Source organism: Macrotis lagotis, chromosome 1 (genome assembly GCF_037893015.1).
Source record: "Macrotis lagotis isolate mMagLag1 chromosome 1, bilby.v1.9.chrom.fasta, whole genome shotgun sequence".
NCBI lineage: Eukaryota > Metazoa > Chordata > Mammalia > Peramelemorphia > Peramelidae > Macrotis > Macrotis lagotis.
The window spans coordinates 60,113,461-60,139,619 of NC_133658.1; the positions used below are offsets into that span (position 1 = coordinate 60,113,461).

General features: G+C 39.3%; 1 protein-coding gene across 1 annotated transcript in view; it reads right to left on the bottom strand.

Annotated features, from left to right (window-relative positions):
* Window positions 1-25,633, bottom strand: part of ATP2C2 (ATPase secretory pathway Ca2+ transporting 2) — a 112,111-nt gene extending 86,478 nt beyond the window's left edge. The window contains exon 1 of the mRNA XM_074214015.1: window positions 25,480-25,633. Within this exon, the coding sequence (XP_074070116.1) occupies window positions 25,480-25,581 (102 nt within the window). The 5' untranslated portion in view covers window positions 25,582-25,633. The remainder of the gene's footprint in view (window positions 1-25,479) is intronic.
* Between the last annotated feature and the right edge of the window lie 526 nt (window positions 25,634-26,159).

Consider the following 26,159-nt stretch of genomic DNA (forward strand, 5'->3'; position numbering starts at 1 on the left):
AGATAAGTGACTTTCCCAAGGTCACAAAAGTATTAAGTGATAGGTAGGATTTGAAACCATCTCTCCTAACTCCAAGCACGATATTCCTTCTCTTATATCATGCTGTGTCATGGGTTAATAAAATGTACCAAGAGATTGAAGAAGCTTCTGGATGAGATAAGATGAAAACTACAACCATCTTTACTTGATCTTGCTCACTGACCCTACTTGCCCTCTTTCTCCCATATCACCAGTCTCTCTTCATTATCATGCTCCTCTTGACCAGTTTTTGAGCTCTGACTTTTTCAATATTTCTGAACAAAACAGATCCTTAAACCCATCATAGGAAGAGGAAAAGGAACTCAAAGTATAAAACTAACTAAAACTTTAAAAATGTGAGCATAGATTCTCCATAAAAATGCTCTTCTGATGCCTGATTCAGCTTGAAAGTTTGAAAAACTTCACCTGTTACCTCATTTTAATCATTCTTACATCAACAATATAAGGTGGCATTGTTGTTATCCTCATTTCATAGATAGGAGCCCGGGTTATCAAAGTATATTCTAGAAAAGATTAAGCAGTGGCAGGTGCTGCCAAGATAGAAAGGCATGATGGTCTGCCCCACTCACATCTGGAGTATTCGGCTTATTTCTGAATAGCACAGTTCAGGAAGGGCTCTGATAAGCTGAAACCATTCCAGAGAGCAACAAGAATGGAGGAGGCCTTAATTTTACAAGGAATTGGCGATGTTTAGCCTGGAGAAGACTAGGGGTGGTGGTGAAAGGATACCTATTTTAAAAAAAAAATCTATAGGGTTGCCATGTGGAAGAGGGATTAGATTTGTTCACTTGAGCCCAAGAGGGAGGAACCAGGGAAAAGTGGAAATTGTAAAGAAGCCGATTTGGTCTTATTAGAAGAAAAAATTTATAACAATTAGAGTGTATTTATGTGTATGTGTTTGCGTGTGTAAGAAAGAAAAAGAGAAAGAGAGATAGACAAGAGGAGACCCAGAGAGAGACACAGAGAGGAAGAGAGTAATTTCTTTGATACTCTGAAGGAACATATGGACCCCTTCTGAAAATAATGTTTTCCAATATACAAAATCAAACACAGAGGATTACAAAGGAAACCATATGTTAATGAATATAATGACAAGTCAACAAGTATTTTATACTCATACTATGTAACAGATGTTATGCTAAGATCTGAGAATACAAATTCAAGAAAAATCTTGCAATAAGGAAGAAACATAAAAAAGATGAAAAAAGTGGAGAGGGAAAAGGTGGAGGAGGCAGAGGAATGCTTCCCTTGGATATCGAGGAGTAATTTGATCTAGTGGAACAATGCAGGACTTCAAATTTTAAACCCATTGTCCTCACCATAAGGAAACTAAGATTATGACAACTTATCTTTTCTACTTTACGTGGCAATCTGGTGGGGCCATCGACCTGGAATTGGGAAGATCTGACTTCAAACTCAGCCTCAAATCCTTACTTGCCTTGTGACCCAGGGTAAGTCATTTAACTATTCTCTGCCTCAGTTTCCTCCTCTTTAAAATGAGGAAAATAATAGAGAATAAAACACAATAGTATTTATAAGTAATCTTGCAAACTTTAAAATGCTATATGACTAACATCTATTATTTTTTTTTTGATAGGCAGCAAGGTGGTAGGCCTAGAGTCAGAAAGACCAGTCTTTCTGGAGTTCCAATCTAGTCTCAGATACTTTCTAGCTATATGTCCCTGGGCAAATCACTTAAAATCCTGTTTGCATCAGTTTCCTCATCTGCCAAATTAACTGGGGAAAGAAATGGCAAACAATTCCAGTATCTTTGTCAAGAAAACCCCAAAAGAGGTCACAAAGAGTTAATCACAACTGAAACAAATCAACAAAGGCTGATGGTGAAGAGATTTTTTTTCAGCCAGAGTAATTCATAAATATTATAATGAGGTATAGAAATCTTATTATCTGCATCAAGAAAGGTCATAGCTTCAGCAATGCATTCACCATTCCCAGAATTAAGTGAATACAGAGATGAGCACCTTCTATGTACCAGAAATTCTACTAAATACTGGAGATTCAGAGAAAAACAAATCCAGTTCATGCTCTCAAGGAATCCTTAATCTAATGGGGGGGGGGGGGGAGGGAACAACATGCTCATAACTATTTACCAAAAAAAGTGATTGCAGGATAAGTAGACATTATTCAGTAAAGTAAATGTACTAGAATGAAGGTGTAGAAGGTGAGATTTTAGCTGGGACCTGAAGAAAGCCTGGAAGATCAGAGATCAGACAAGGGGAAGAGCTGTTGAAAATATCAGGTTTGGGGGAAGAGAGTATCTTATGAGAGAAACAGTATGGAAGTCAGTGTCACTTGATCAAAGACAATAGGGAAGGTGACTGGGGATTGGGGGAAGGGGTAGTGATGCAAGAAATCTAGAAATGTAGGATGGGTAACGCTTAAAAGCAATAAAAAAAACAGAATTTTTAGTATTTGATCCTAGAGATAATGGGGAACCCTTGGAGTTCATTGAATAGGGGAGTGACATGGATAGATCTGTACTTTAGGAATATCAATTTGACAGCTGAATGAAAGATGGGATGGCATAGGCTTGAGTCAGGGAAGACAACCAGAAGTGTATTGGAATAGTACAACTGTGAGGTGATGTCCTTGCCCTAGGGTTATATATCATAGGAGTGAAAGAGGCAGATGTTCTCAAGATAGAATTGACAGGTTTTGGCAACTAATTGAATATAGGGTGGGTAGGGGTGCTAGAGAATTAAAAATCAGGGTGTCACCTAGGTTGAGAGCTTGGATGACTGGGAGGGTGATAATGCTCTTGATAGTAATAGGGAAGTTAGGAAAGAAGAGGGGGTTTGGGGGAGGAAATGTAATGAGTTCAGTTTTGAACAAGTCTATGGAGGGGGCAGCTAGGTGGCACAGTGGATAGAGCACTGACCCTGGAGTCAGGAGGATCTGAGTTCAAATCTGACCAAACACTTAATACTTACTTATCTGTGTGACTTTGAGGAAGTCATTTAACCCCATTGCCTTGCAAAAGGCAAGGAGGAAGGGGTGGCTAGGTGGCGCAGTGGATAAAGCACCAGCCTTGGAGTCAGGAGTACCTGGGTTCAAATCCGGTCTCAGACACTTAATAATTACCTAGCTGTGTGGCCTTGGGCAAGCCACTTAACCCCATTGCCTTGCAAAAACCTAAAAAAAAAAAGGTGAGGAGGAGGAGGAGAAGGAGAGTCATCTATGGGATATTCAGTTTGAGATGTACCATAGACAGCTGGAGATTCAAGACTGGGTGTCAGGAGAAGGCTTTGGGTTGGATAAGCAGATCTGAGGATCATCTATATAAAGAGGAAAAATGAGTCCACAGGAACTGATGAGGGCAAACACAAGAGAATAGATTCAAAAGAGGGTCCAAGACACAGCCTTGGAGATACTCATGGTAAGTGGGAGCAACCCGGATAAAGAGGCAGTACTGATCTAGAGGAGCACAGATAGAACTGCATTCAGGACACCTGGGTTTCAGCTCTACCACTTAAACCTTTAAATTTCCTCATCTATAACTAAAAAAAATCTGACAAATATTTGTGATAGGAAAAGAACTGAACCTGTGATCTCATTCATATAAAGAATTTGAGGTGAGGAAGCTTCCCTTCTCCCATGCTAGTTCATGCTTATTAATGCTAATTAATTAATGCTAATTAATACCTTTATTTTTTGTTTTCACTTAATAAGTATTCATTTTATTTCCCTTCTGCTTCCCACTTTGTAAAAGAACAACAAAACCCTTGTAACCATAAGCATCATTCAGTAAACAAATTCCCACATGGGCCATGTTGAAAAATGTCCCTCTGACATATTGAGTCCATCCCCTCTCTAGTATATGTGGGCAGCATTCCACATCAATGGGCAACTCAAGTTGCCTATAACATGGAGAGGGTAAGTGATTTGCCCAGGACAACATAGCCAAGTCTGTGTTTTTTGCAAAACTTAAACAGAAAACTGGAGATTCCATTATGTCACTCTTCTTCTCGATCAAAAAATATTAACTGGCATTTTAAAATGAAATGGAGTGAAGAGGGTTATGAGAGGGCACTGCTATCAATCAAATTCCACACAATCAGCTTGATAAAATAACAGAGTTTGACCCTCTGTCAGAAAGAGAACTACAGCTGTGCTCTTGCTAATTTATGCTCAGAGAGTCTGCTTAGCTGGGTTGACCCAGCAAAAAGTGGGTGAGAGCTTCATCAAAGATGATGCTTGATTAAGTCATAAGAATCTGCCTACTCTGTAGTCTATCAAAGACGAGCAAGGAGAAATAACTGCATTTCTTTGAGGGCCTTTCTTTTCTCTTCCTTGAGCTTCCCATTGGGAACTAGGGGAAGTATTCTCCTTCCATCACATTCAACCCCATTGGCAGCTTCCAGTCCAAGCTTGCTATAGAGGGAACACTGTAAAGCAATGTAAAAAACATGTAACTTTTTTTTACATATTAACTCACTTTTCCAAAACATAAGAGGTATGTCTTTTTCTAATTCCGCCAGTGCTCCCTCCTTCTCCCACACTGGCTTCTGAAGTCTCCCCTTGGTACAAGGAGTGAGCCTGCACACTCAGAGCCAGGGTCAGTCACTCAATCAATCCTGGTCACAGACTGATGCTAAAAAAAAGTAGAATGAAATCCTCTGGCTGCCCTTATATCTAAAGTTAAATGCTATTCACCCCAAACTTCAAGTCCCATAATCTCTGTCCTTCAGCTTTCCTCTCTGCATGCCTCTTAAAAATCAAGGCTTGGATTGCCCCATCTAGATTCTTTCCCAAGAAATGTCCAGAAGGTTTTTTTTGGGGGGGGGGGGGGTGTTTAGGTTTTTGCAAGGCAAATGGAGTTAAGTAGCTTACCCAAGGCCACACCGCTAGGTAATTATTCAGTGTCCGAGACTGGATTTGAACTCAGGTACTCCTGACTCCAGGGCCGGTGCTCTATCCACTGCACCACCTAGCCACCCCTAATATCCAGAAGGTTAATGGCATTACCTTTCCTCCCTCCCTTTCTCTCTCCAAATTCATTCTTTTACCTGGTCAAAAACTGAACCCAAATTCTAGACTAAATGTTCTAATATTGTCCTGATTTCCAGTTTCCATTTTTCTCTGACTGGGTAAAGAATTACTTTTGATATTAAAAAATCTAAAGATAGACACAACAGAAGATGAAAAGCTCAGGATTTTTGCTAAATCTATCTTATTCTCTAGTCATCTCCACACCATGCTGCCTCCACTCAGGTCATCATTTTTGTCTCTGGATTCCAACTTCCCATGCCAAACTCCCTCATTGCCATTCCTTTCAAACTTCCTTTTAAGTTGTGTCTCCTTCCATTAGGGTACAAGTTCCTTAAGGCAATCACTGTTCCACTTTCATGTATTTGTATTCTCAGCACCAAGCACTATTACATGTTGTCTCCATTGGTTAGACTGCAGGAACTCCTCAAGGCAGTGTCCATTTTTTGTCCTTCTTTGTATCTCTAGCCCTTAGCAGAAGTGTCTAACACAGAGAAAGCATTAATACATCTTGGTGACCCAACTTGGGCCAGAATGCAATAAGCACTTAATAAATGCTCTATCACATCTACAATCATTGCACAGACTAGAACTAGAATTTTCTACATACTGGACCACTTTCCCACCCTTGGTTTGCCTCCCAAAGAGTTGTTTACCTAGAACAAATAGATTTTTTTGTCAGTATGCCAGAGTTCTGAATGATGAATGGTCCTTTTTATAACCAAGTGCCTCAAACCAGGAAAATGACCTTCAGAGAATACCTTTTCACATTATTTTTAAAACTCAGTGATGGCTCAAGATTTCAACTGAAGCATAGAAACAGTGTCATTTGCTGAAAGATTAGTTAGTTAAATCAAATCATTAAGTCATCTTCCTGGAATATATCCTTGTGGGACTTTTCCATGAATTTCAGTTGCACATTGACCAACCCCAGACAGTATGGTGCAGTGAACAGAACTAACCTTGGAATCAGAGATACATAATCGAGTCTTAGCTCTGACACACTGGCTGTTATGACCCTCAACAAATAATATTATCTCTAGAGGCCCCTAGACAATTTTTCAAGAAGTACAAGTTCTGATCTGCATTGGTAGAGAGAATTTTCTTACCTAGAGTTCTCTATGTGGATCAAATCACAGATTCAGTATCAAAAAAAAAAACCCTGCAAAAAAAGAATAATTCTATAAAGGTTTCCCTTTTTCAAGATTTCTGCATAGCCTGAATGCTCTCCCTTCATCTTATCTTCAATCATCTGCTCTCCCTCTCCCATACATCCATACACAGGTATCCACCTTCTTACAGCAACTGAAATCTGGATGATTGTTTTCTCTTGCTCCTGACTTTGAATGCTTCATTCTAGGTCAGAAAAGAAGATAAACATGTAATAGGTAAACATCTCATGATAGAATAGAGAGAAAACTGAGTTCTAGTCTTAGGTCTATCTCTGGTTCAATCCACTGATTTTAGATGTCACTCACTCTTTGACAATTAGTTTTCTGATCTGAAAAATAAAAGCGTGACAAGATGGAATCTGCAATCATATTGGGGCAAAACCTAAAACTATATCTGAACCTGGGTTCAAATTAATAGCAAAGAACAAGAAGTTCAAGAGAGGACATATAAAAAGCAGGGTAGCTTTGTCACAATTTGATTCAACTGAATGTATTTTTTAAACCTAAATCTATGTTAAAAGTTCATGTGCAAGCATTTTTTCTGTTCTTTGTTTCTGAAATGTTTCTGCTTATTAAGTTATATTTTTAAAAAACAACTTAATCACAAGTGTAAGGAACTTTATACACAGAAACTGAGCTTCTTTTAGAAAATGTATCAACAGAAAAGGAACAGGCTGCTTGGAAATTTTGTGGTGATTCTACTGCTCAGGCCAAGATTAGTAGAAAAGATTTATTTTGTTCAGGAATAACACACAATGGCAGAAGATACTGGGATTTGGCTAAAACAATGCTGGAAAGCATCAGCAATTCTTATAACAAGTGATAAAGGGTTTGAGATTTAGACTGAAGAACTAACACCCTTATCCTTAACTAAAAAAGGGAAATCTGGGGAGAGAAAGAAAGAGTTAACTACCTGCAAGTTACTTTTCAAGAAGGGATCATAAAAGTTCTTTGCTGTCTCAGAGGCAGTCACAAGATGTGGGGCTCAAGAAAACACATGAATGCAGAATGTATTCAGGAAACAATATGAACAGTGTTTGGGGTGTGAATACATGAATAGCCATGCCTTGTAGCAAAAAGCGAATATAACCTTTGCACCCAGGAAGGGCACATTTATTTAAAACGCTGAAGATCAAGTTATTAAAGAGGAGGCAAATATAGTACAGCCAGCTGCAAGGACTTACCAAGAGTAAAAGATAAAATGAAAGGCTTGGGGGGTGGGGAGGGAGAGAAAACATCTGCCTAGATGAATATAGGAAAGGTGTTGTTGCTACTGTTCATTCTTTTCATTTGTGCCCAACTCTTCATGACCCCATTTGGGTTTTCTTACCACAGAATCTGGGATGATTTGCCTTTCCTTCTCCAGTTCATTTTACAAATAAGGAAACTGGGGCAAACTGGGATAATTGCCTTGCCGAAGATCATAGAGCAAGTTAAGTATATGAGGCCAGACTTGAACTTAGGAAAATGAGTCTTCCTGACTCCAAGCACTCTATCCACTAAGTCACCAAGGATTTAAATTTCTGGACCACACCTTAAAATATAGGGATGATGGGCTCCTGGTTAGGAATGGAATGCTTGTTATTTTGAAAGTTTAGAAAAAGGGCTTTTGCCTGAAAAGGAAGAAGGAAGAAGGAAACCATCAATGTATATACACAAAATCAGATATTCTTTAGAATAGCCACCACATTGCAAGAAGAAGAATAATAGAGATAAAATCCAAAAAAGGAGTCAGCAATAAGACCCGTGATCTCAGACACCTATACACAAATACACAAAGTATGGTTAACAGGCAATGTGAACTAGTCTCTAATGCAAGGAGGAAGATTTGACATCATGGATATCATGGACCCCCATAAAGAGTTCCTTTGATCCATGGTATGGAGGTCTCTACGGGCTCTTGAAGGTTCTGCTAGAGGAATGCAAGCCTGGGACATTCTACTAGGTTGTGATCTCAGACTTTGGGAAAGATCCCTGAAACAGACTATTTCTGCTTTGCAAAAAGCAGCCAAGGTCATCATGAAAGTCATAACCAGTAGGCTGGTCATTTGATGACAAAGTACATGGCCATGGCAACCCTTGGGAAAAAAGACAAATACAAAAATCACACTTAGTGTGCTACATCTCTACCCTGCTTCTATAGTGATAACGGCAGAAAAGGGTACAGAATGTGTGAAGAATCACTCAACTTTTGGATAATCTATAAACAATATTGAATTCTTGCTTATCTATATGAGAAAATTCTATGTAACAACTAACAAGAAAACACAACATTAAATTCTTTCAATAATATAATAATGATGAGGATGGCAGTTGGCTAGTTCTTGCCCTTCATTATCAAAGAAGACCAAAATGACATCACTATGTTTGAGACAAATTACAGTGTCCTACTGTGACTGATCGGAATGCTCCACCACAGGTTGGGCACAAATAATCCATGTGAACACCTGGGTTGGGTACTCTCAACTTCCATGAACCAATGAGAAGTGGAATCTTCTTTGAAGAAGTTTTTGTAGATTTTTTTGCGTGTCTTGACCACACGGTGGGATTCCCTGCCTGCCGTAGTAATCAGGTCAGGATTGGGTAAGCAGACAATTTTTAGGGCACCTTTTCTAGCTCCTTCCCCACATCAGGAAGTGAGCAGTACAATGCTTAAAAGGGCTGCTCAGTCACCCAGGGGGGCTGCCGAATTACACTGCTGTTTTCAGTGGAGAAATGATCCTATGGCCCTGGGCCACTGGTGTGCAGGATTGTGATTACAGCTCCCAATAGCTAGCATTTATATAGAGCTCCAAAGTTTGCAAAGCATTTCATAAATATTATCTCATTAGATCCTCTCAACAACCCTGGGAATAGTTTCTATTCTAATCTTCATTTTATGGATGAGGAAACTGAGGCAGGTAGAAGTGAAATGCCTTGGGCAGAGACACAGAGCATGAAATGTCTGGGGCAGAATTTGAACTTATGTCTTCCTGACTCCAGGTCCTCTGTACTACCCACTGTATCACCTAGTTCTGGAGAAAATGAACACACACACACACACACACACACACACACACACACACACACACTAGTTTTATTACTTCGGGATAATCTCATGGAACTAGGTTCAAATCTTAACTTTACTGTTTTATTTACCTTCATAAATACAATCAAGTCATCATTAAACTTCTATGAATCTCATTTGGAAAATTGGGACAATAATTCCCATAGGGTCTACTTTATCGGATTGTTGCAAGGGAAGCATTTGACAGATTTAAGAAGATTATTTATTACAAATCTGAGCTGCTAACAGTAACTGTGTGGCCTGCGGGAGGTTTCCCAGCAAATGAAAGGCAGAACAAATGCTACATTCTCAGCTGAATGATTGGTAAATCTGCATGCAGCAGTTAGTCCAGTGGGGAGGCAATTCTGACAGGAATACAGACACAACCAGGGTGGTGCTAATAGAACAGACTAGGGCAGTATCATTTAACAGACATTTTGAAAGAACAAGCCAGATTTAATAGCAGATTGACTGACCATAGGCACTGAAGGAGAAGACTGAGTCAGCTCTGAGGTATCCTGTCATTTAGGAAAATAGGGCCATGGACAGTAACAGGGACAATTCCCTTTCCTAGTTAAAGCAAATAGGATTTAACGTATTTCTTTCCTCTGTTGCACAAAGAATATGGTTCAATAAAGGAAGAAAGGAAAACAGCATATATCATAAATCCTCATCTTAATGAGATAATATTGCTGACTTGAAGATATCCGGGTAAGCACAAAATGTTTTATATGAGAAATAGACTCTTTCCTCCACTAACTTGTAACATCATATCTAAGAGTTGTATTGTGGGGAAAATGGGATTTGAAGTCAAAGGGCCTGGATTTAAATATCAGTTCTGTCACCTGTTCCCTGAATGACCTTGGGAAAGTCATTTAATTTCTCTTTGGTCTCAGTTTCCCTATCTGCAAACAGAGGGAGCTGGACTGGATGATCTTCTAAGGTCCTTTCTAACACTAAATCTATGATTCTCCACTTTAATATGAACCATTAATCTAACCATTAATCTCACAATTATTGGGGAAAAGGTCCATTTAACTTGAAATAATTTTACTTTATACTTCTAGGATATACAACTTAAAGAAGAATTTTATACTTCGAACTCTGTGGGCAGTGACACATTCTCCTTAGCATGGCACAATGGATAGAGGCCAGGAAGATCCCTGGCATATAATAGCTGTGGGACCTTGAGCAAGTCTCATAATTTCTAAGTGTTCTAGGTAGTTATTTAAGATTATACCTTTTTAAAGCAGAAATCAACCTGACATGGGGAAAGAGTTTCTTTATTTGAATGTACCCTATGCCAATAAAATCACAGGTCCAGTCTCTATCTTTCATTTCTTTGTGGCAACAAAAGAGACCATATGGGGAAGGATTTCTTTTCTCCTGAGGGTCATCAGCTTTCCAATATAGGAGCAATCCACCAATAAAAAAGCAACTTAATTTAGTTAATTTCTTCCCTCAGAATAAGGTAAAATTTTTTAATTGACAAAAGGGAAACTTAGAACTGCAGTGGGGTCTCTTATCCATATGGTTATTTCAATAGTTTACCAAATATCCAAATCTTATCTTGTAAAATTCATGTATTCATACTACCATAAATCTGATGAGGGCTCACTCTGGAGCTCTTCTTCTAGGTCTTTTGAAATTATATGATTCTTAATGCACTTTGGAGCTATCCATTCCTCATTCCATCTACTTCCTTTTCTGATTATTTATTTTCTGGATAGTTTTAAACCACTTCTGTGGCATACAAGTCATTGCTAGTAATAGCTTTCATTCTATTTAGACCCAACATTTATCTCTCTATTGTCTTTTAGATTATGCACAAGTTTACTTCTTTGAAAATTGTGGCATTCCATGAATGCCATTATATTATATCAACAGAAGAATGCTGCTGCTAAAAAAGATGAGTTTTTATTCCAAAGAGAAAAAAGTTTAGGCTCACTGACCTTCCTGTAGACATTCAGTTCTGCCTAATCTCTTCCTCAAATTCAATTGTGGATTCTCCTAATGAGTAGTCCATCTAAAGTGGCCAAGATAAATGTACACAAAGATCAATTCAATGGATTATCGAACAGGGAACAGAATGTTTTATTCAGTATTTGCAACAACAATTTCTATAAATACTTTTTAAAATTACTCTGTTCTAAATATGTTCAATTAAGGGATAAAAGTGAGAAATAAAAAAAGATAATAGAAACAGGAAGTAAAAGGAGAGTTAGAGCAAAGCTAATGAGACAGAGAGGGGAAAGAAAAATAAAGACATATGGAGGATAAAAAGGGAAGGATAAAGAGAAGAAAAGGTGAAGGTTCTATAGTTTCTGAGATTAAGTTAAATAGAAGGAGTGGCTGTACTCACACCCTAAAATCCAATTGGTTGCAGGATCTGATTACTCAGTGTTGACAGCTTGGCACCTGTTCTCATCCTTGAACAGGTTGGGTTCTAAAGGAGTTGGCCAGTTTCAGAAGGAGGCTGGGAAACTCTTTAGCTTGAGCAATAGCACCCTCCTCCCTTCTTTGCCATATTCAAAAATAATCAAATGGATCTGTGATCTCCCCTATATGCATGGATGTCCCTTCCAGCAAGACAAATAGCTGCTCATTCTATGTTATTGTTGACTATGTCCTACCATGTCTGTCAATGTGCTGGTAAACAGTCTCCATTTTTTCTGACATAGAGATTACCAGTGGAGTACATGGACCTTGCATTTATAAACTCTCATTAAACCATATGACTATCTTGCTTTTCAATCATATATGTCTTTGATATTATGCTTTGTTCTGATTCTTCTTTATAGATCTCAGTTTGTTATGTGTTACAGCCTGCTCACACCTACCATGTGCATCTCCATTGCCCTCTAACTGATACTGATTTTCAATAGTATGAAATTAAAAATCAAAATAATAGAGACAGCTAGGTGGCACAGTGAATAAAGCACTGGCCCTGGAGTCAGGAAGACCTGACTATCTATCACTATCATCTATCACTCTGTTAAATTTCAAAGTAGACTATTCTAAATATTGTTCCTCCAACAATTATCTCCCAAAGGGTAGATAATCTTCTGGACATAATTTGGCTGTTGAAACTCCAATAAGAAAATATTATTACACTAGATTAAATTATCATTTATTTCCTTTAGTTTTTCTTCACATTGTTTCTGACTAATTGCTTTAAATTTGGCATCCTCAGCACCTAGGTAAATGCTTGCTAAGTTCTTATCAGAAGCAAAGGTAGAAATATTTTTATCAAGAAGAACCATGAAAGGGGCAGCTAGGTGGCGCAGTGAAGCATTGGTCCTGGAGTCAGGGGGACCTGAGTTCAAATTCAAGCTCAGACACTTAATAATTACCTAGCTGTGTGGCCTTGGGCAAGTCATTTAATCCCAATGCCTTACAAAAACCTGAAAAAAAAAAGAAGAAACATGGAAAGGGGAAGGAGAAGGGAAGGGAAGGAACATTTCTTAAGTGCCTCAATATGCCAGATACTTTGCTCTAAATGCTTTGATCCTCACAACAACCCTGGAAGGTAGATGTTATTATGATCCCCATTTTAAAACTAAGGAAATTGAGAATAAATGACTTGTCCAGGGTTGCACAACTTATAAGGGTTAAAGATTAAAATCATAATGCGTGTGCACATATGGATTGGAGAACTTGTTTTAAAAATTTTACCCATAGGTTAGCAACTACCAATCAAATCCAAACCCATTCCCACCACACTCCCATTTTGTAGATAAGAAAAATAAGCCCCCAAGAAGAGAAGATCATTTGCCCAAGTCACTGTATATGTGCCTCATCCTCTTATTAAACTGAAAACTCCCTGAAGGCAGAGACTATGTCTCACCTAAATATTCTCTCTTTTCTAATCTTTCAGATTTTTGAAGATAACTATCATGACCAGGGGCTCTCCCTTCCCACCTCAGTCTTCTCAAGTCTTGGCTAAGGATGCCCTGTTTCCTTCAAGAAATCCTTGAATTGCATTAGACTTTTCACCATCCTCAATGACATCTCAGGATGCTCTCTAGGTTATCAATATCCTTCCTAAAATATGGTTCCTGAGCAGTGAATGCCATATTCCAGTTCCTTCAAGAGATCCTTGGATGGCATGAACTAAAAAAAATCTTCACCACACTTCCTCGTCTTCTTCTGGATGATCTCTAGGCTATCAATGAGCTTCCTAAATATGGTTCCTGATTATTAGATTCAGTATTCCAAGTATAGACTGACCAGATTGATGTCAGAACAGTAAGGGCCTTTGGAACACACAATCAGAGCTAAAAGGGCCCTTAGAGTGTCTGAGGCACTTCCTTCATCATCATCATCATCATCATCTAACATTTCTGCAGTACTAAAGAATTTTTAGAAGGGAGAGGATTTACCTATGATACTGTACCATATCTTGTCTCTGTTACTAGACCAGAATCTGTAGGAGATGAGAACTGGGTCTGATCAGCAACTCCTAGGAGTCGATTAATTAATTAATTAATTAATTAATTATGATGTAATATAATATAATATAAATATAATTAATATAATATGTATAATTCAATTCTATTTTGTGCATATTTACTAAGTGACTACTATGAACAAAGCACCAAATACAGTGCTGTGGGAGATAGAAAATTTAGGTAGGGGGAATGGTAACATATACAGACAAGTACAATACAAAATAAAACAGGATAAGTAGATTAGAAAAATGAAAGTAAAATTATTGGATCAAAACAAGGAAGGCTTCCTGGAAAAGGTGGTATTTTAAAGGTAAGCTAGGAATTCAATAACAATTTAATTCTGTCTATCTGGCTCTCTTTCTCTTTTTCACTCTCTTCACCTTCCTTCTCTGGTCTTTAATTGGTAAAAAAAAATAGAAAAGAAGTCCAGTTTTAAATTATTTGTTGAATTAAAAAGGATAAAGTGCCAGATCTAAAGTCAGGAAGATTCATCTTCCTGAATTCAAATGTGGCCGCAGACATTTATGAGCTATATGACCCTGGGTAAGTCACTTAACTTGCCTCAGTTTCCTCATCTTTGAAATGAGAAGGAAATGGCAAACCACTCTAGTAGCTTTGTCAAGAAAATCCCAAATGGAGTCATAAAGAATCAGATATGACCAAACAACACTTGAATAATATATATATATATTATATATATATATGTATGTATACATACATACATACATACATACACACACACACATATTTGGTTTAAAAAAATCACAAAAAAAGAAAACTTTCTATCAATTTGTGTGGGGATGGCTGAAACCAACTAAAGATTAACTCCTCCTTAAGAATGATCAGGTGAGGGGCAGCTAGGTGGTACAGTGGATAAAGCACCTGCCTTGGAGTCAGGAGTACCTGGGTTCAAATCCCATCTCAGACACTTAATAATTACCTAGCTGTGTGGCTTTGGGTAAGCCACTTAACCCCATTGCCTTGCAAAAACCTAAAAAAAAAAAAAAAAAAAAAAAAAAAAAAGAATGATCAGGTAAAGGGTTGTGTTCTGAACTAATTACTCCCTAGACTATCAATATTGGAAAAGGATAAAACCATAATTTTTGCTGAGGCTGGAGGCTTAGCTGCCCTCCTAGACATTATCTTCCCACTACTCTTCCTGGCTAATATGCTGCCAATGGATACTCCTCTTCAAAGAAGCTAACCAGATCTCAGATTAAATCCACTGATGTACCAGTGAAATATATATAGTCAGACAGATAGTCCATCAGAGAGAACCTTGTAGAGAGAACCAACCTCATATTTTAATTGAAAAAAATGAAATCATTGGCTAAGAGCAATCTTCTCCTCTCCTCCTCATCCCACACCACTCAGATTTCTTCTCTACCATCTCCTCCTTCACCTTCATCTTTTGGTGAAGACAAACTACTCTACATGCACAAGTGATCCTATTCCATCTAACATGTCTTCTCCAGCAGATTACCCTTTCCATCATACCTACTCTCACTTATCTTTAGATTCTAAATTGTTACCCTACTATCTACAAATATGCCCATGTCTTCTTCCTACTCAAAGACCCTTCTCTTGACTCATCCATCCCTATAGGCCATCATCCCTTTTGTGGCAAATCTCATAAAGAAGGCTGTCTATGATCCACCACTTCCTTTCACCCCTTTGTTACTATCTACAGTCTGACTTTTGATGTCATCGACTGAAACTGCTCTCCAAAGTTACTCGTAATTTATTCGTCAATTCTAATGACAATTCATCGTTCTTGACCTTCCTGCAGCATTTATACTGTTGCTTGCCTTCTCCCTGATACTTTAGGTTTCTATGAAACTGCTCTAGCCTGAGCTTCCTCCTTTCTCAGACTCCTTTTTCGGATCTTCATCCAAGTCACACCACCAACCTAGGTTACCCCACAGTGCTTAATCCTAGACTCTCTTCCCTTCTCCCTCAGTCTTATTTCCCTTGGAAATCTCATGTTCTATGATTTCAATGATCATTTCTCTGCTGATGATTCTGTATTCTACTTATCCAGACCTTAAGCTCTCTCTCAACCTTCAAACTCACATCTCCAACTTAATATATCTAAAACTGAGCTCATTATCTTTCCTTATACTCTTTCCCCTTTTGAACCTTCCCATTAATGTAGAGGGCACTACAATGACCTAAAGAATCTCTTTATATCCAATCTGTCACCGATGAAAGAATGAATGAATGAACATAAATAGGTGTCAATTCTTCATAAAGACTGAGTGCTATAGGAGTTCAAATGAAAGGAAGATTAGAGAAGTCTGGAGGGACCAACAAAGGTTTCATAGAAGAGATGGAGGGAACTCTGTCTCACCTCAACGGACACATCTGAACTGTTCAGTAGTCTTTTGGTTGGTCCTCTGGCCTCAAGTTTCTTTTCATTTTAGTCTGTCCTCCACTAAGCTGTCAAATTAATCCTCCTAAAGCATAGGTCTGCCTATGTAACCCCTCCAGTGACGTCCTTTAACCTCTAGGATCAATAGAAAAATACTCTTGTTTGACATCCAAACTCCACGCACTCCATGATCTGGTTCCCTTATTCTTCCTTGAACAAGACGCTCCATCTGTTTGATCTAGTTATTTTCACTGGCTGTCTTCCATGCTTGAAATGCTCTCCTTACTCATCTCTGCCCCCTGGTTTCCTTCTATTAAAATCTCCTCTTCTAAAAGATGCATTCCCTGATTGCCTTCAAATGCTAGGAATTCCTTCCCTCCAATGATTATCTCCAACATATCCTGTTTGAAGGTAGCTACTTGGATGTTGTCTCTTTCATTAGATTGTAAGTGCTTTGAGAGCAAGAACTGTTTTTCATCTTTCTTTGTAGCCCCAGTGCTTGATAAATAGTAGGTGCTTAATTATTGCTCAATTAATGGCTCACTGACTATACAACCTGCTCTACTATGTCAACTTTGGGACTGGCTTATAATGAAAGGATGAGAACTACATAACAGGGATGGTGTAAACATTAAATTTATTTTATTCTCCCCTCACCCCCATGTGCCTGTCCTTTTCTTCAAGGCTCAGATCAAGTTGCCCTACTGCACATAGCCTCCTTTGACCAGAATGATCTTTCCCTCCTTTGAATTCATAAAGCAATTCCAAGTTAGACAACTGATTTAATAATGAAATAATATATTACTTTGTGATAACATTTATTTCCAAAATGCAATTCCTCATTTTTACCCCTTTCCTTTTTTCCTCTCTAACCAACTTTCCTATTTCCTTGGAGGATACCACCATCTTCTCTTACACTTGTTGCTGACTCTTCTTTTCATCATTCCCCTCACATTCAATCATGTCTTCAATCCTGCCTATTCTTCCCCCACAATAACTCCTGCATTCATGCCAACCTCTCCCTGCACAGTCCTGTCACTTGAGGTAGCTCTGATTCTAGTATCCTCTATCCAATCCTGCCTCCCCATTGCTGCCAAAATAATTTTCCTAAGACATATCTGACTCAAATTTCCTACTCAAATGCCTCCGGGATAAAATGAAAACTCCTTATCTCAGTTACATCCCACTAACAATCAAATGCCAACCTACTCTTGTTGTTTTGTGTCTCTCCTCATTTTTCTGTCATGTCTGACTCTTCATGACCCTGTTTGGAGTTTTCTTGGTAAAGATACTAGAGTGGTTTGTCATTTCTTTCTCAGCTCTTCCTACAGATGAGGAACCTGAGGCAGAGTCAAGTGACTTACCCAGAATGACACTGCTAGTAAGTGTCTGAGGATGGATTTGAACACTGAAAGCGAAGTCTTCCTGACTCCTGTGTCATTTGAATGCCCTCAACTTACTAGACTAGTTTCAATTCACAGCACTCCCCATAACAAATTGTGCATTCCAACCGGAATTCACCGTTAGCCATTCCCCAGATTTAAGAATCACTCTCCTGCCATCATGCTTTCCCAGAAGCTGTCCCCAAATCTGGGATGCATAGCCTCCTCACCTCTGTTTTCTTGAATCTTCATTTTCCTTCAAAACTAAAGTATTGTCTTCTCTGTGAAGCTTTCCTTATTCCCCCTCAATCACCCTGCCCCCAGCTAAAAGTGACTTCTCCTTCTCTATGGTTTCCTTGTCCTGAATATCTCCTTAGCTCCCATCACTCCCTGTTTTGTATTTTATTGATCTGTTTACTCTGTGCCCACCTGTTTTCATCCCAACAGAATTTAAGATCCTTGAGGTCAGAAATTATGCCATTTTAATATTTGTTTCCTTGGTGTTTATACAAAGTAAGGCACATATTTATGTTTGGTGAAAGATTTCCTTTTGTCCCTGAACATTTATATATTTTATTGTGGTTTACATTTTCATGTACTTATAAATGTTACTTTTTTAAAAATTATGTTTTTATATTACCCATTACCCAATACACTCTCCCCTCTTCCTCCCATAGTGCCATATTTTTCAACACAAAAAAACCCAGAAAAAACCTTTTTCAATCAAACTAGCCAATCCATTAACCAAATCTAACATTATATGCAATTTTTAGAGTCCCCTTACTGCACAGAAAGAAGACAAGAATAATTTCATATTTCATCTTTGGGGCTATCTCAACATTAATTTCATATATATGTTCACATCTTTTCTCCCCAACCACATTTTAAGGAAAGGACACATTTATGTATCCCATTTGGTACACATACAGATGATCAATTATTGGACACTGATTTAAGTCTGAAAATTATTTGAGTTCTTTTTTTTAAATCTTTTTTATTTTTTTATTTAAGGCAATGGGGTTAAGTGATTTGGCCAAGGTCACTCAGCTAGGCAATTATTAAGTATCTGAGGTCAAATTTGAACTCAAGTCCTCCTGACTCCAGGGTTGATGCTTTATCTACTCCGCCCACCTAGCTGCCTCTATTTTTGAGTTCTTAAAGCGAAATCATTACTGCTATTCATTATAGTCATCTAATAATTAAGAGAAAATTTCAATTATTTCTCATATTCACAGGGAATCAAAACATCTTCATATTTGAGCTCCGATTTACCGAATTCACATTTCCTTTTACAAGTCAAATTAACAAACATTTATTGAATACAGAGGTATGTCAGAAACTGGACTGCCAGTTGTAATGACAGTTATTTGTTCAATAGAGACCTCAAAACTAGCCAAACCCTATTTAGTTTGAGAACTGATCCAAAAGAGAAGCTGTCAGAGATAAGGACTCTATTCCTGAGAATACGTTTTCCGCAAGGCCTCTTTCCAGAGAGAAGGCGATGGGGAGGAAGATTTCTCTTTTCTCCACCCCACTTTCAGCCTTAATGCCTTGAAACAGAGCAACCAATCCAATAGGAAACTCCAGGGCTGAAAGAGAGCAGATCCAAAGTCTCACACCTGAGTCTAGTTGAAAGGAAAATGGCCTTGGTCCTGGGGGAGGGACCTTGCTTCAAGTTGCTATGATGGAGGGCAAGGTGGCGTAGCAGATAGAGCACTGGCCCTGGAGTCAGGAGTACCTGAGACACCTAATAATTTCCTACCTGTGTAGCCTTGGGCAAGCCACTTAGCCCCATTGCCTTGCAAAAAAAAAAAAGATGCTATGATGGGGGGAAGCTAGGTAGCATAGTGGATAGAGCACCAGCCCTGGAGTCAGGAGGTCCAGAGTTCAAATTCAGCCTCAGACACTTAATAAATGCTTAGCTGTGTGACCTTGGGCAAGCCACTCTTAATCCCATAAAATTTTTTAAGATGCTATAGTGGTGGGAGGAGCCTAATAACAAGTATGAAATCATATTCAAGAGATAAAAGAAATGCTTTTGTTTGGAATTTCAGTCTAGTTTTAGGAGAGAACAGAATGCAGTAATGAAAACTCCACACCTTGGTTCCTATTCCCTGTCTGTGATTTCAATAAGTCATTTCCCTCTCTTTTTTCAGTATTTTACTTGGACTTTAAAGATCTCTAGGTTTCTTTCCTGCTTTAAAGTTATATAATGTGAAGGCTTGTTATGATAAAACAGCAGATACTCACACTCAGGCTGTCCTAACCTCTGCCTGTGAGCCACCACCACTACTTGATCTGTCTTACTGGCTAAGAATTTCCCAGTTTTCTGGGAACTTCCCCAGAACTTCTACAGTTTTTGAAAACTCTGATATGAAGTTTGGCCTTTGGAATGAGAGGATCTGGATTAAAATCCTAACTTTGAGATTTATAATCTATGTAAAACCAGACAAGTCAATTAATTTCACAAAGCCTCAATTTTCTCAACTGTAAAATGAAAGGTTTATATTCAATGATCTCTTAAATCCTTTCAAATTGTAAATCCTAGGATTCCCTAATCATTTACTCTCTCCGGGCCTCATTTTCTTCATCTTTAAATAAAAGATTTGGACTTAATAATCTCTAAAGTCTTTATCAATTCTAAATCTTATGACTCTAACATGGTTTACCCTCTCTAGGCCTCAGTTTCCTCCTCTGTAAAATCAGGATGATAATACCCATACAGTCTACCAAAAAGACTTCTTCTGAGGGAAAAAAAGTATTCTAAACTTTAAAGCACTAAGCAAACATGAGCTATTACTACTATTAAATTAAATCTTTGTGGACTGGCTCAGGATCCTAATTATCTTGCATAATATTGTTTCAATGGCAAATGATTTCCAAATTCCAAACAATGGATGACATTTAAATGACCCTTTAGAAAAGAACTTGTTCATAACCTCAGAACAGTCAGATAGCACTTTTTCCCCATGTAGTTCTCAGGTCATAATTTGATTCAAAACATTACTAACTATCTTTTATGTACAAAGTCTTAGGCCAAGAGCAATGGTATGGTATAAAGTGTATTGTATTGGAGCAAGATGGCCTGAGTTCAAATCTGATCTCTGTTACTAACTAGCTATGTATCCTTGGGAAAATTCCTTCATTTGTAAAATGTAAAATGAGGCAGTTGAATCCAATGACCTCTCGGGTTCCATCCAGCTCCATTATGTCTTAATAGACAAACAGGTGTGGTGGCTATTAGGTACATTTCATAGAAGGAAAAGCTAAGGTATAGGGAGGAAGCCTAAGTAACTTTCTCAGGACCCACCCTGAATCATCAGAGAAGGTGGAATTCCCAGTTCATTATTCTAGTCATGAGCAATTATTAGGTATTCCTACTGGTTGGTCCAATTTTTGGTTCTTTTTTTCCTCGAAATTTGATCCTTTTCTTCTGTGAAGAGTCAAGAATAGGTTTCTCTGAATGGCCTATAGGGGCTATGGAAAGAAGCCTTAGAGATTAAGAATGTGGTAAGCAAGTTTACACTCCATCTTCTCATCATTATAACTGTCACTAAAGAGAAATCTTGCAGCTTGCCATTATGTGACTGCTTCTACTGCAATCCTTCCCCCAAACTAAGTAGTCAAGAGCTGAGAAGACAGAATATCCATTGTGTGGACCTTTGGAACATGGAATATCAGAATGGAAATTCAACAAACATGTTATGCTGGGCACTGGGGATTCAGAAGCAAACAAACAAAACGAGTGCTCCTAAAGGAACTTGTAGTCCTTAAAAGACCTTCATTTTAGGATTGAAGAAACAGGCTCAGGAAGATGAACTTATTTGTCCCAAGAAACAGAGGAAAGTCAGCATTAGAACCCAAGTTTTTTGACTCATAGGTCAAAACTTTTCCCTTTATACTATTTAGACCCATCCAGCTCTTCATGACCCCATTTAAGGTTTTCTTGATAAAGATACTGAAGTGATTTGCCATTTCATTCTCCAGATCATTTTACAGATGAGGAAACAAAGGCAAACAGGGTTAAGTGACTTGTCAGGATAGCACAACTACTAGTCGATAGCAGCTGGATTTGAACTCAGGTTTTCTTGACTCTAGTTTCAGCACTCTATCCACTAAGGCAACTCTTGCTATACAACAGTGGCCTAAAAAGATAAATCATTATAGCTCTTTGAGTTTGTGCCATCTTTCTTCCCTTTTGCCTAATTTCGAGGGGAAACAACTTTTAACATACTTTTCATTACATGCAAGACTAGTAATGTTCATTCTTTATGCCTATCTCATCATTAAAGCAAGGGTGTTGTGGGCAGAATTGCCTTGATTCTAGGATTTTGCCACATCAAATCTGTCTTTCTTCCTCATACTAAAAATACCTCTTTGATTAATCAAATATATATATATATATATATATATATATATAACTATATATAAACATAAATGTACATATATGTGTGTAAATTATACATATATATAAACAGGTTCTTTTGTTTTTGCTTTTGCAAGGCAATGGGGTTAAGTGGCTTGCCCAAGGTCACACAGCTAGGTAATTATTAAGTGTCTGAGGAAGGACTTGAACTCAGGTTCTCCTGACTCCAGGGCCGGTTCTCTATCCACTGTGCCACCTAGCTGCCCTGAATAATTTTTCAAAGACTTTGACACACACAAATTCATTTATTCTTCAGAATATGTGGGAAGTAAGATAGACGTTGTTAGGTAAATTTCATAAATGAGAAAGTAGAGGCTCATAGAAATCTGAAGACTTTGCACAAATGTACAAGCTAGAGATAAAATGCAAATCCAAGTCTCCAGAATTCCATTCTTCGTGCAAGGAAAAGTCATTCTCCCACTAACTGGCTGTTGTGACCTTTGGTCTTACTCATCTGTAAAATAAGGACTAGATGAACTCGTTCATCCCTTCCAGTCTATTATTTTTATGAATCTCACCATGCAATACCAAAACAAGTTAGAAACAGTCTTTCTTTGCATAATTCACTTTTCAAAATTAGAGGGTAAATTAAAACAACTTGTCTTCACACTGAGATACATGTTATTCAGTGTCCTCTTTAATACTCTTTCGAATATAGACTCTTTGAAAGCCAGAACAGTCTCACTTTTGTGCTTGTGTTCTGCACATTCAGCATATATGATTTAATAAATCTTGTTGACAGATGAATGTTTGTTGATTTCTACCCATTTGTGGCATACTAAATATTTTAGATATGTTCAAATGTTAAGCAATCATCAAAACAAGGCAAAAAACATTTTGAACAATCTATGGGGAAAGTTATACTAAATATATAAAATATTATAAATTATATAAAAACATAAAATATTATCTTGTTTTCCAGATTCACTCTCTACCTCTCAAATAAGAGACTCTTAATTTTGTTTTCAAGTAGCATTTCTTCCCCTATCACAAATAATCTTAGAGTTGGGAGGGATTTATTATCAAATAAGATACTATTTGTAAAATATTTAACACAAGGTCTGGCTAGGTGGCGTAGTGGATAAAGCTCCGGCCTTGGAGTCAGGAGTACCTGGGTTCAAATCCGGTCTAAGACACTTAATAATTACCTAACTGTGTGGCCTTGGGCAAGCCACTTAACCCCATTTGCCTTGCAAAAAAAAAAACCTAAAAAAATATTTAACACAGTGACCTGAGTTCAAATTCATTCTCACTTACTAACTTTATGACCTTGAACAAATCACATAACTTTCTGTGCCTTAGTTTCCTCATCTGTAAAAGTAGAGAAAAAAATCCCTCCAGTATCTTTGCCAAGAAAATCCCAAATGGAGCCATGGAGATTCAGACACAACTGAAAATGACCCAACAATAATTGGTACATTGTAGGCACTTAATAAAGCTTATTTTCTTCCTTTACCCTTCCCCACTTCAGAGACTGTGATTGAAACATTCTATTGAAATATTCTAAATATTCCCTCTACAGCATTCCTGGTTGAAGTTAGTAGAAACTAAGCCCCCTTGCATAGAATCAAAGTATGCCAAGAATAAATACACACACACACACACACACACACACACACACACACACACACACACACACACAAAAGATTTTGCAAGGCAAATAGTGTTAAGCAACTTGCCCAAGGCCACACAGCTAGGTAGTTACTAAGTGTCTGAGGCCGGATTTGAACTCAAGTACTCCTGAGTGCTCTATCCACTGTGCCACCTAGCCGCCCTGAAATATATTTTTTAAACATTTGCTATGAATCGACACCATGCTAAACTTTGAGTATATAAAGAAAGACCAAAAGAAGCCAATCCATGATCTCAAAGAGATTAGATCACAATCTAATGGGGAAGATTACATGCAAACAACTATGCATAACTAAGATATATTGAAGATAAGAAAAATTGGAGGTAATAAGCAGAGGGAAGGAAGGATTCAGGGGGATCAGGGACTGCTTTCTGATGGTCAAATTCAAGTCAGAACTTGAAATATGGCAGAAATCTGGAGTGAACCCCTTACGGATTTTGGTTGTGGATACTTTTGTGTAATTATAGCATCAACAATCAGAACTTAAACATTATCTCTTCTTATTAATATCTGTCTAAATTTATATTTCTCAAAGTAGAGAGTTCATTAAATAAAGAATTGCTCTTCCCCCAATTCTTTCATCTACCGGACTGCAGAGTCCATGAGGATGGGGGTAGGGGCAGCTGTTATTTAACCCTTTGTTTTGCTCAATGTTTGCATAGTTCCCTAACACTTAATAGGGACTGAAAAAGTGTTGTTTCATTGATGTGATGACATCTCATGTTGAATTGTTCCCTAACACTTAGACTGAATATATATTGTTTCATTGATATATGACATTTCATGTTGAATTGTTCCCTAACACTTAGACTGAAAAGATGGTGTTTCAGTGATGTGAGTGACACCATGTGGAATTGTTCCCTCACACTTAGATACTGAATATGTTGTTTGATTGACATAACATTTCATGTTGAATTGCCCCCTAACACTTAGACTGAATATATGTTACTTCATCGATGTGATATTTCATGTTAAATTGTTCCCTTACACTTAGACTGAAAAGATGTTTCATTGATGTGTGACATTTCATGTGGAATTGTTCCCTAACACTAAGACTGAAAAGATGGTGTTTCAGTGATGTGAGTGACACTTCATGTGGAATTGTTCCCTCACACTTAGACTGAATATATGTGACTTCATGGATGTGCCGACATTTCATGCTGAATTAGTTTTTGTGTATTTATTTTATGTGGACCAGGAGCCTGTGATAAGCTTCAGAGGGGTTGCCTTTCTTGTTTTAGCCAGTCTGGTCCATTAAAAATTGTTTAATAAAGTCTCGAAACATAACAGGCATTAATCACTTCTTGTAAAGAGCTGCTGAGCAAAAAGAAGTGGGCAAAACTGAAAGCGGTGTCAGAAATGAGGATACTTCTGATTCACCGGCTTCACATCTAGTCATGGAAAGGCAGGGACAAAGAATCCCCAAGAAGCCTCGCGTTGGGTTGCAATCTGAGCAGGTGGAAGGAGCGGGTCCCCCCGAGATGAGGTCAGGCAGGCGATGAAGTGTTTTATTAATAAATGCTTACTTGGAAGGCTCCCTCGCCTATTTATTTTGAAGCCTGGTTTGTTTATTTCAGAATCCCTGGGGAGAAGGGGATGAGCGGTCGGAAGTTTGCGGTGATTGGCTAGCAGTCCCGCCTTGGGTTGGGTTTGGGGCTTCCCCAAGGGTTCCCAGGGCCCGGCCCTGCGGGGGTCCAGCAGGCAGCTCCCTGGTGCCCGAGGCCCGGAGCGCGCGCGATCTCCTGCCCCGGGGCTGCCCAGGTTGGCTCACCTGCAGATGGGCCGGGGGCCCCGCCCGCCCATGGGGCCACCGGCCGCCCACAAGCCCCTCGGGGAGCGCCCCTCTCGCAGCCCCCTTCGGAGGCCCGGAGGGAGGCGCCGGGGGTCGTGGCGTGTTGGGGAGCCCCCTGGCCGCCCGGGCCCCAGGAGGTCCCCATCCCTCCCCCACTCACCACCAGCCCCTCCAGCTCCGCATCCTCCACCGGCTCGTAGTGGCGCGTCAAGCTGAGCAGGGAAAGTTTCTGCACGAGTTTAGAGAAGCGTCTCTCCACCATCTCGACCCCGGGGTGGGGGGCTGGGGGCGCCGCGGCCCCGCCGGCGCCCTCCTCGGCTGCTGGGGTCAGAGAGCCACGGCCCCGCCGGCTGCCTCCCGGGCTGCTGCCTCCCACCTCGCGAGCTCCGGCCCGGCCGAGCCTGAGCTGGGGGCAGGGCGCGCGCCCGGGCGAGGCTGGGAGGCTGAGCCCGGGTTACCTGGTGCCCGGCCGCCAGCAGGTGAGGCCCCGCCCCCCAGCGTGGGGGCGGGGCCAGTGCGCCCAGCTCCCCGCAGGGCCCGGGCCCCCACGGCGGCGGAGTGGGACCCCGCCGCGGGAGAGGACACTCCCTGTCCCCGAGGACACTCCCCCAGGATTCCCGCAGGCTCATCCCCGGGGCGGCGAGGGAGAAAACACTGAGGGAGGGGGAGCCTGGGCGGGGAAGCACTTGACCCCCTGATAAAGAGCCTGATAAAGAGATAAATCCCATTTCTTTTTTTAATTGATATTTTTATCTTATTTTATCTTATTTTTCCATTTATACATTCCTCCACTTGCATATTTCTAAGTTACATAATTTTCTAAGGGGACCACGATAGATT